Here is an 11,675-nt window from a genome sequence, read left to right as displayed (position 1 = left end):
TAAGCCTGAGTCAGCCACATGAATTTTTAATAAATACCTAAAAGCTCTGTATAGCACACCAAAGCGATCACTACGAGAAAGTACTGCATAAAGTTAGAACTGCTGGCTTTAGTTAAGATTCCTAAACCATGCTGCACAGAGATCATGTGCTCAGAGCTCCTGTCTGCTGTAGTTTTATGTATTTGTCCAGGAGCACCATGGTGCAGGAAAAAGGAGCATTTATAGCCCTGCTTTCCCTTTGTTAGCTGCAGGATCCAGTCCTACATTCCTAGCTATGCCTTTGCTATTTACAGGAAAGTCCAGAGTCATGGACCAAAAGCTCTAGATTCTACTTGTCAAAGGTGAAATAAGATCACTTCTGTCAAGGAGTTTTAAAAGGAGCCAGGAGGCCGTTAAGGAGGTGGGCCTTATGCACATCCTCACCGGATGGAACCATGAACTTCTGGACTGGGCTAAATCACAAGATCCTCCGAAGGACTCTGTACAGATCTGCAACTTTGTACAGGAACAGAGTTTTGCTTCGGGAACAGCCTTAGCAACCAATTATGTTCAGCCAAGATTAGTCTTCTGCCACCACCAATCAGGATTCTTTGTAAATAATATTAATGCCCTTTCTGTTAAAAAAACAAAAAACAAAACTCTGGTTTTTGCTCCCTAGTGGGACACTATTTGGATTGCTACCCAAATCTGTGTATCCCAAATAGTTGTGCTTAATTATTGCTTCCTAACGATTTCAGGTTGACACTCTCTCGAACTCAGTGCTACGTTGCTGAGTGACCTCATCTACGGGGACCACGTTCCCCTCATGCCCGGCATGGTAAGGCACCGCTGCCGTGGGGCACTAGGGATCAGCTATTTGGTTTTATTCCCTGGAGCACCCAGTGCCTGACACAGCTTAAGTTGAAACAACTCTGAAATGACCACCAGTGGGCAGGAAAGGTTTTGAATTCCAGGGGAAATGAGGAGGAAACAAATGATGGCTGACAGCCACGAGGAGGAGTCATCAACGAACTGTTCTGGGGAGAGGCTCCATACATGTGAGAAGTTAAGAGTCCGAATCTGAAGAAGTGTTCATTCAGTCCTGCAAACAGCAGTATATAAATTGCACAGGAACAGAAATAATTTCTGGATAAAAAACCTCTTACCTGGCTTATCGCTCCCAAAAGAGGGAAGAGGGCTGAGCTCTACAGGGAGATCTGCAGGACTTCGTACAGACTCTGGGGCAAGGCTGCCACCTGTTTAAGAGCCATTGTTCTTGAAGTAATTTCATTGTTAGAAATTGCAAAGGCAATGTGACTGAGTCTGTCCAGGCCATTATGCACTGGAAGATCAGAAGTAGGACAGGTAGCTTTCCTTCTGAGCCTGTACTGTCTGCCCTGCTTCTACGGAGAAGGAGAATTGCAGTTGACATTCTTGAAGACTACGCTTCATGTATATACAAAACGGCTACATTCCAAGGCTCTGACGTAAATGTTGGCCTTTACCAAACACAAATGTCTACATACAACACCGGATCTGGTTAGCAGTAATGTGAGAGCTGCTATGCAGACACGGCAGTTTCTATTTTTGACATTTTATTGACAAAACAGAACTCCCTTCCCTCCACCCTCACAGAGAACTAGTCTTTTTTCTTATGGGTGCCATAACTTACCTGTTTAACCAAAGTTTGTGCTGGCATGCTACAAAGGTAATTCAGATAGTAGCCTACCCCTACACCCTCCAGTGCTGGTTTGAACTCCCCTACACAGCGAGTTGTGCAGCTATCTTATTCAGAAAAGCAGAAGCTGTAGTAACAGTAATGGAACACACTAGGCTTTGCATAAACTTTGCTGTTCTGTCTTCATTAGCTCAGATTAGAATAAAGTTACTATGTAAGTGAAGAGTTCCAGCATGCAGTCTCTTTAGAGGAGGAAGAAACTCAGACCGTGAGGAAGAAAGGTGGTCTGTGCTAGAACTTTGTCAACATGACTTGCCTAATGCAAAGACTTCTTAGAAGACCACAGAACTCAGACCATCTGAGAAACCAGAAGAGAAAAAAAGAAAAAACGCTGAGGACATAAATCTGTATCAGGCAGGGCAGGGGAGAAGACTGTAAGGAAAGACCAAAATCGTGTGCTGTAACTGCAGCACCTCCCACCCCTCCACAGTAGTTACTTCCAGAACCAGGGAAGTTCTAATGTGTCTTCTGTGTTAAAACAAAAGGAGTTATTTGTGGTTCCTCTGCCAAAGTTTAAGGGCTTTGAGAACTACCAGCTGGGATCCAAATTACATCCAGGAGACCCAAGTGGGTATTTTCCCCCCTAAACCTGCACAGAAGTAAGGATGACAAAAAATTATATTCCTTCTGTCTGGAATTTAGTTTTTTTACGAAAAGATAGAAAAATCAAAATGACCAACTGCCAGGATACTACTTCTAACTATTATTGGCACTTACCCTTAAACGGAGTCATTTTGGTAGAGTCCCCCGACTCCTGCCCCGTTTAATTAGTCATTAGCATCAGGGGGGGCTAAGGAAGAACAGCTGATAAGCAGCAAGCACACCAGTGTACCTTTGGTCTTCACCAACTCCAGAGGCTGTTTCGAGTTCTGTGGACAATGGAAGCTTCAGTTCTTTGACAGCTCTAGGACTGAAATCAACCAGAGCTATAGGTGACCTTGTCTGAAAACAAGGTCTTCCTGTCGGTCTTCTGGAACAGGCACAGCGGGTGGGAGGTGACGAAAGGCTCTGTGGTACCAGCAACCAAAAGTGAAGATGAGGTGACAAAGGCTAGAAAGGAGTCATTTATTAAAAAACAAAAACAGAACAAAACCAACAAAACAACAAAAAACGAAACGGCCCTCAGCAGGATTTGAAGACACAACAGGTGAACGCATAGTCTTGATCGCTTTACGTCCCCATGACCACGCGACACGCACTGCCTATGAGCTCTGTCCGTGGGGAGGCACAGCACACCAGTTCATTGCACAGGTCAAAGCGGTGGCAGGTTACCTGCTGAAGAGGGGGAGAGGGGGACATGTGGGCCCTTCTCCCACTTCTGCTGTCAGGTAGCCAGGCTTCTCTCTGCCTCTATAGTGGGCCATTTCTTATCAGGCTGGGGTTGCCAAGACAAAAGTGAGCTGACATGATCACAGTAGTTACTACCAGAATACCATGGCTCTCAAGCAGAGACCACACAGCACACAGTCAGATTCTAAGGGGACAGAGCAGCCTGCTCCTTCTGCCATGCCTGCAATGTAGGGCCCAGCTCAGAGGGGAAACTGACATTTGTCCCCAATACCCAGTTGTCACCACAGGTAAACTGAGACTATAATCACAACAGCAAGGACAGGATCATGTTGCTTTTTTCCTTTTTTTCTTCAAGGAGTGAGGGCATGGGAAATACAGCACACCAATGAAACAAAATGCCAAAAAAAAAAAAAAGAAAGAAAATACAAAAACAATAGAAAATAGAAAAATGTATTTACAAGTAGTACATTACTATGATCAGAAAGCACAAAGACACCTGCTGCTATATTACATGCATTGGTTCAAGAAGAAACTACTAAAAACCCTGCAAGGGAGAAGCCTGTAAAAACAAAACAAAAAAAGGGCCAAAAAGTTTGAACTTTTCATCCCTAATTGGCTACACTGATCAAAACCAAACAAGAGCCCCCGAAAGTCCATGAGTATATCAGTATGAATACTATACTGGTTTTTTAACTGCATGTTCAGTTGTGGAGGGGAGAGACAGCAGCGTATCCATATACAAGAAAGCCGGAGTAAACTGCTCTACATGCTAAAAATTACAGCAAGTCCCTGTCTGCTACACAGCATGATCTTAGCAGGTTTTAATTCTGTTTATTCATATATATCGATGTGTGCGTGTGTGTATGTATAAAAACCGTGCCCTCGTTCACTGCCGACACAACATCTGGGTGGACATGAACTCATTACAACAAATTCTTATGTGTATGTTTTAAGAAGTCACTCAATGTCTGTGGATTTTTAATAAGTCACTTCACACCACAGAAAATATTTAATAAATCCAGAAAAAGGAAAGAATATAATGACAGAAGAGCTTCTGTCTCAGTTCTCTGAAACGGAGTCCCCCATAGGAAACTGGTCCCAAAGTTCTTGAGGGTTCACTGAAGAAACTTCGGTTTGCTAATATTTTTCATCCTTTTTAGTGTTCAAAAGGTATAGATCGACTCCTTGCCATGGTCAGTTTTAAGCAGTCATATCTCCATCCCCCACAGGTAACAGTCTGGTGCAGATTCATAAAAACGGGGGAGGAAGGAGCGCTGGGGAGGGCCTGTCACTTCAGGAAGGGCTCCGCCTCTACAACGGCAGGAAGAGAAAAAACGAAGCAGGGCTCCAGCACCTTGCTCCTGCAAACAAGCTCCCTGCAAACGCAAAATCCAGTCACACGTCAGTTCCTTATACAGGTACATCTCCAAGTACCAGGCCGGCTCTAAGAGGAAACAAAACCACGCGTTGACAGAAAAGGACTCAGATGGCCATTCTGATCACTGTCTGGGATCCATCATACTTCCAGGAATCGGGAACTGCTGGACTTGGAGTGGAATGGCTCAGACCACATCCGCCGAAGGTCACCCTGGGGAAGAAGGAACTTTACTAAGTTATAGATTAAACATGAGCCACACACATTATATATCCTTTCTGATTCTTGATCTCAGATCAGCTGGCTTCTGTGAAGAATCAAAGAACATGCAAATTTTATTCAATGAAAAGTAACCTATCATTCTTTGAAGAACTCTCTAGAAGAGCTCTTAGGCCCCTCTAGTAAAGAAGGGTATAAATTCTATCATTTAAGAGAGATATGCTGAAGCCAACCTAGTTTTACCTCTGTTTCCCCCTCTGTAAAATAAGGAAAATACAAATCTTATATATCAGGTAATGTTCCAAGTCTAGCTGTAATCATACATTTCTTAAATATCTCAAAATTTTAATGCAAAGTAGTAAAAAGCTATTAGGTAACAATATGATGCTGCTTTTAAGGGAAGTCTCTGGAGCTGGGCTCTAGGGACTTCAATAAATTCACTCATGATGGAGAGGCATAGTAGTCTAATTCACTAGCATTTTGTGCCAGTGTCTGCAACAGGCTGGAAGAGGCTGCTCATACCAGGTGAACAAAGACCCACCAACCCACCATCAAGGTCAAGAGCCGTGGGGCTTAAGGAGACCCACCTCTGTCAAGGAGAATACATACCCAAGTGCTGAGTCAATGCCAAGTTACTGCTTTCACGGGTTTCTAACTGCTTCTCTCACCTTTAAATAGGCCATCGTGAGGAGCGGCAATAAGGTGAATGGCACCAAATAGAGAAGGGCGGGCTGGGCCGCTCGGTGAATGCGGGACGCCACGGTTGCAGTGAGCAAACCTATGAAGGGAGAAACATTCATACACAACACTGAGGGGTCAACCCTCAGTGAGGAAGGCCTGCTACCTGGCTGATAACCTGCCAGGGTCTTGATCGGACAGCTCTCCTGTGACTTGTGCTGTCTTAGAGGGATGCCCAGGGAGAGACCCTGCTTGTGATCTCTGCCCAGGGTGGAGCAGCACAGCTTTTAAAGTCCTACAATTCCAAGGACCCGTGAGCGGCCCAGGTGCCTGCAGTGCTTGGCTTTCTAGTCCAAGCCCTTACTTCTGCCCTGAATGTGCCTGGTCCTCCAGTCTCGTGTGGTAGGTGATGCCAAACTCAGAGGCAAAGAGGTGGGTTCAAGTTCTGACTCTGCTCCTTCTGCAAGCGTTGTCACCTGGGTCATGGTGTTTCAACTCTCTGAGCCTCAGCGCTGAAATGATGCACCCTGCTGTAGCCAGCCACTGGCGCAGCAGACAGGTTCCCACCATTCTACAGCCCCATTATGTGGGTCTTCCCTGTCTGTGTGTAAGTGAGCCAGCTAGAGAAGAACTGGCCCAGGGAGAGTCTAAGGTTAGAAGTGACAGACAAGTCAGAACAAATAAAGGGAAATACCTGTTTCATGAGGCGGGAAATAAACATGACATTGATTAACCTCAAGCTGAAGATTTAAATCAGCACACAGACTGATCCACGATCATTGAGTGGTAGATGTTTCTAACTCTGAGGCCTGATCAGTCTTTCCACAATAGTCTTCAGATGGGTGGATAGGGAACTGGGCTGGCCACTAGAGACAGCATCTGTCATGTCATGGGCCACGTTCTTCTTTCTCTGTGGCTGTCGAGAACAGCAACCAGAGTACTGCTCTCCTTCCACCTAGTGTCTGCAGCTAGAAGACCTGATTTAACTCCAGGGCCTGGAGGACAGTCAGGGGATCCCATGCAGGCTCTCCAGCTCTCTTACCTACAAAGTATCCGATGAGAGTGCAGTGAAAGTAGGAGACCTTCTGCATGCGTCCAGAGATATTGGCAGGTCCAGAGGCACCGCAGGAGTCACCGTTGGCTTGTTTTTTGTAGTTGTCATAACGAAGGACAAAGCACAACAGGAGTCCAGGCATCACGATGTCCCCAATGCCCAACATAGAGAAGTGACTGCCAGTGGAGCTGGAATGCAGTGTCATAGGTCAGGGATGCTACCCTCAACAATCCCATTTCTCCTCCTCCTGTGCAGAGTCGTCTGTCAGCTTTTTAAGAAGTTGGACTTACCTGAATGGGAGATGGAAATCTCTAGAGGTAGAACAACACTAGTTTTTAAGAGTTTTTAGAGATCACAAGCCACAGAATTACTGGCAACAGATGTCTTCAACCAGGCCCCTCACTGCTTCAGGAAGAGTACCTCTAAAGTGACTGCTGAAATCATCTGTTTAAGTAATGCGTCTTTCAGAAATGTCAAGCAATTCCATATTTTGTCACACATTCGCTGCTGTGACTTTAAACAAGCACCTGACTACTCCCAGACATGGATATTAAAGCAACATAATTTTTCCTAAGATTGTATCATCAGCAACTGCATAATTTTAGCATTAGTACATATTTTTACAAATGCTTTAGAAATAAAAAAGATTCAGAGTCTCCTGTTGATTTCCTCCAGCCAACTCTAAAATATACTAACCATAGTAACATACGGCTGTTTGATAACATTAATCAATAATAAAAAGCAGCACCTGTATCATTTAATGATAAATACTCAAATCAGTATTCTCTTCCTCATTCGTAAAACAGAGAGGATGACTCACATCTCTTTTCCCGTCTAGGATAAGAATGTTGATGACAAAGACTAATCAAGGAATACAGAGGAACAGGAAGACAGTGTTCACTATCACAGCATGAGGCCTGACATGCCAGTACTACCTTGGGAAGACCAGTTTTCCAGGCAGAGACAGGCGAGGAACATCACGCCCAACATTGGGCCCCAGGTGGAGCTTCCGGGATAGAACGTCAAGGGGATTGTCAGCCGGTTGCGTGGCCACCTTCACCATGACATTGCTATTGAAGATATAGGCAGAAAAAAACACCTGCCGAAAGCCAAATGGAGAGAGGTGTTTAAAAGAGGAAGCTGGGAGCACCTTGATTTCAGCATCAACCCTCCTTGTTTTTTTAAAAGATTTATTTATTTATTTATTTGACAGAGAGAGAGAGAGAGATCACAAGTAGGCAGAGAGGCAGGCAGAGAGAGAGAGAGAGAGGAGGAAGCAGGCTCCCTGCGGAGCAGAGAGCCCGATGTGGGACTCGATCCCAGGACCCTGAGATCATGACCTGAGCCGAAGGCAGCGGCTTAACCCACTGAGCCACCCAGGCGCCCCAACCCTCCTTGTTCTTAAGAGCAAAGTCTCAGAATAATGCAATGTCAAGAGTTTTTTAATTAGCATAAATTATTAGCCCCAGGGGTACAGGTCTGTGAATTGCCAGGTTTATACACTTCAGCACTCACCATAGCAATACCCTCCCCAATGTCCATAACCGCCCCCCCCCACCAGCAACCCTGTTTGTTTTGTGAGATTAAGAGTCTCTTATGGTTTGTCTCCCTCCTGATGCCATCTTGTTTCCTTTTTCCCTTCCCTACCCCCAATCCCCAGCGTTGCCACTCAAATTCTTCTATCAGGGAGATCATATAATTGTCTTTCTCCAATTGACTTATTTCGCTCAGCATAATACCTTCTAGTTCCATCCACATTGCTGCAAATGGCAAGATTTCATTTCTTTTTGATGGTTGTGTAGTATTCCACTGTATATATATATACCACATCTTCTTTATCCATTCACCTGTTGATGGACATCTAGGTTCTTTCCATAGTTTGGCTATTGCAGACACTGCTGCTATAAACATCTGGGTGCACGTGCCCCTTTGGATCACTACATTTGTATCTTTAGGGTAAATATCCAGTAGTGCGACTGCTGGGTCATAGGGTAGCTCTATTTTCAACTTTTTGAGGAACCTCCATGCTCTTTTCCAGAGTGGCTGCACCAGCTTGCATTCCCACCAACAGTAGAAGGGTTCTCCTTTCTCCGCATCCTGGCCAGCATCTGTCATTTCCTGACTTGTTAATTTTAGCCATTCTGACTGGTGTGAGGTGGTATCTCATTGTGGTTTTGATTGGTAGTTACCTGATGCCAAGTGATGTGGAGCACTTTTTCATGTGTCTGTTGGCCATCTGGATGTCTTCTTTGCAGAAAAGTCTGTTCATGTCCTCTGCCTATTTCTTGATTGGATCATTTGTTCTTTGGGTATTGAGTTTGACAAGTTCTTTCTAGATTATGGATACTAACCCTTTATCTGATATGTTGTTTGCAAATATCCTCCCCCATTTTTTGTCAGTTGTCTTTTGGTTTTGTTGACTGTTTCCTTTGCTGTGCAAAAGCTTTTGATCTTGATGAAGTCCCAATAGTTCATTTTTGCCCTTGCTTCCCTTGCCTTTGGCAATGTTTCTAGGAAGAAGTTGCTGCGGCTGAGGTCAAAGAGGTTGCTGCCTGTGTTCTCCCTCAAGGATTTTGATGGATTCCTTTCTCACACTGAGGTCCTTCATCCATTTTGAGTCTATTTTTGTGTGTGGTGTAAGGAAATGATCCAGTTTCATTTTTTCTGCATGTGGCTGTCCAACTTTCCCAACACCGTTTGTTGAAGAGACTTTTTTCCTTTGGACATTCTTTCCTGCTTTGTTGAAGATTAGTTGATCATAAAGTTGAGGGTCTATTTCTGGGCTAACATCAGGCTTCTTTGACTGCATGCTCGGAGAAGAAAAAAATATTTGCTCCCGTGGCAGAGAATCTTGTCTGCCTGGTCTCTCCCTCACCCCAAGAGACACAGATGCACTATCTGTTTAACACATCTCAACAAATAGGTGGGGACAGATGCCTGCTCACCTTTAACATGTACAGTTCAGGACTGGATGGAGTGATCTTAGGCAGGAGGTACTTCAGCCAGACAGCATTTGGATATTTAAAGTTAAGAACTTTCAGGAATCAACACTCCAATTAAACACAAGAGAGAGCGGTGGCTTCGGGGAAACAGACACTTACCCAAAAGACATCGTAGATTAGAAGCCCTGAGAGGAGCAGGCAGGACACCTTGAGGCTGGGCAGGCGGACAAAGGCGATCATGGCTACACAGAGACCCATGGCCAGGGCTGGGGAGGAGACCACAGACATTGGTCAGTATGGAATATGGGCTCATCCTCTTTCCACAAGCTATTTTGCTTATACACCTAACAGTTTATAAGCCCCTTCAAAAACCAAGCAGCTCAGTTTAAGCTCCAATTTAAGACATTTACACTCTACTTGTGCAAATAGCCCACTTGAGCCAATTCTGACCTGCTTGGTCTTTGGGAACATCCTTTTTTTCATGTTCTTGGATAGTGCTAACTGGGTAAGACCCAGGAGATTCTGTTCTGAATGATAAAGCTCTTGGCCAGGCCCAGTTTAAGACTTCTTGGCTCTGCTTCTGGCCTTCCCCTTGCTCCTGACTTTACGTGGTCTGCCCACACCTGAGATCACATCCCCTTTTATTTACTCAGCAATTCATTCTCCTATCCTGGCCTTATTTTTCTTCTCACACCTCTCAAAATCTGACATACACCATATATATGTGTTTAAATTCTCTCTCAACTAAAATACCAGGTCCTTGAGGGCATGGTTCCCTGCTGCATCCCGGGAGACTAGAACAGGTCACGCAGATGAATGGTCTCTCCCTGCCTTCAGCTCTCCTCCATTCTTCTGAAACACAGGTCTGATCAGACCACTTCAAGCTGCTTCTGTACTTCCTGTGGGTTCTCACAGTGGAACAAAGGTCAGAAAACTTGGATGGGCACTGACAAGGATGTAAGGGAGGGCACTCTCCACTGCCCAAGTCCCCTGCCCTCAGCATGCAGTGCTCTGGCTCTGTTCTCTAGTCACCTAAATATGATCACACCTCTCAACTATGTTCCTTCTTGTTCACAAAATGCCCTCTTCAGGGAAGTCTTTCCTGATCTAATCAGATTAAGGAAACACCTCTTGTGATGCTACAGAACTCTCTCTCTCAACACGTTCATCCATTCTGTAACAGTGTGATTAATTTATATACAAGTGAATTTGTTCCCTAAACTCAGTGCTCCTGGTAGACAGAAACCATGGCTTATTCTTTCTATGAAGGCCCAGCACTTAACAGAGTAGTCACTCAACAAATATTTGCTGAATAAATGAGAAATTCTGCTGTCTACTTTAAATTTCAAATTAATTCTAAGGAAGGTAAGAAAAGCAAGACCGTATTAACAGATGGATATCATTTTAATAGAATTGGTGGTAAACTGTCAATACATGTAACTAAGTGGGCAAATACAGCAGTTCGGTGGACCCTAGACACAACAGTTCAACTAGTATTTGGTGAGTTCCTACCATGGGAATGGTGTTGCTCAAACAAATGAGAACAACCACTCCCATCCCTGGAAGACAACACTAAAACTGGAAAGAAGAGCAAACTATCTCAATTTCCCCTGTGTCATTATTGTTATGAAGTATTCACTAATCTCCATGGTGTGCATTGTGTCTATGTTTTGGAGAGAGGTGGTCAAACATAATTTCTGATTTTACAATAATCTAGGATGTGCTCATTTTACTAGGGTCTCCTTTAATTTTTAATAAATTCATAAAAACAACGAAGGCCCTGATATAATCAACTCATACCTGTTTTTTAATAATGGTATTTTCCATTATAATGATCTTCAGAAAAAAAGAGTAGGCTGTGCTGTGAATGAATACTCGGGACGCGGGCAGGGATAAGCTCAGCTGACTTGAGGAACAACAGTGGTCAGTGGAGGGTGGGAAGCCCTGGGGGCAGATGCAGGGGTGATGCAGGGGTAGGGGAACAAGAAGTGATCTGTTCAGAAACTTAGACAAGTGCATATGTGGAGTGCGAAGCATATCAAGGGAAGAAAGGGAGAAATGAAGGCCCGAGATGGACATACAAGGGACAGGCATGTGGCCAGTGGAGGTCAGTGGACTGATGACACCTGAAAAAGAGGTATTATGCTAATGAAAGGGACAGACAAGCAAAATGGCAGGTTCCCAAGTTAAATGTATATGCCTCTGTGACACACGCAGGTGACTGGTCTGTTCTAGAGCTTTTCAACTTGCCATACAGTTACTTAATCCTAAATTGGAGAAGCCTTTCTGGCCATATGGTCTAAGCATCCACTTGTTGCTTTGCCAATCCTCTTACACTAATCCTACCCCACCGGAGAGGAAACCACCCGCGGACAAGATAGAACTGCTCAGTGACAGGAT

At 44.5% G+C, this 11,675-nt stretch overlaps 1 protein-coding gene across 1 annotated transcript in view; it reads right to left on the bottom strand.

The window, feature by feature from the left end:
* Positions 1-3,441: 3,441 nt before the first annotated feature.
* The window catches only part of SPPL3 (signal peptide peptidase like 3), a 146,652-nt gene continuing 138,418 nt past the window's right edge, over positions 3,442-11,675 (bottom strand). Inside the window, exons 7-11 of the mRNA XM_044244131.1 lie at positions 9,435-9,541; positions 7,269-7,432; positions 6,322-6,521; positions 5,270-5,379; positions 3,442-4,595 (exon numbers count right to left, since the gene is read on the bottom strand). Coding sequence (XP_044100066.1) covers positions 4,524-4,595; positions 5,270-5,379; positions 6,322-6,521; positions 7,269-7,432; positions 9,435-9,541 — 653 coding nt within the window. The 3' untranslated portion in view covers positions 3,442-4,523. The remainder of the gene's footprint in view (positions 4,596-5,269; positions 5,380-6,321; positions 6,522-7,268; positions 7,433-9,434; positions 9,542-11,675) is intronic.

The sequence above is a fragment of the Neovison vison genome, chromosome 3 (assembly GCF_020171115.1).
Source record: "Neovison vison isolate M4711 chromosome 3, ASM_NN_V1, whole genome shotgun sequence".
NCBI lineage: Eukaryota > Metazoa > Chordata > Mammalia > Carnivora > Mustelidae > Neogale > Neogale vison.
The sequence above is the reverse complement of the archived record's forward strand: the minus strand, read 5'-3'. Positions and strand labels throughout refer to the sequence as shown.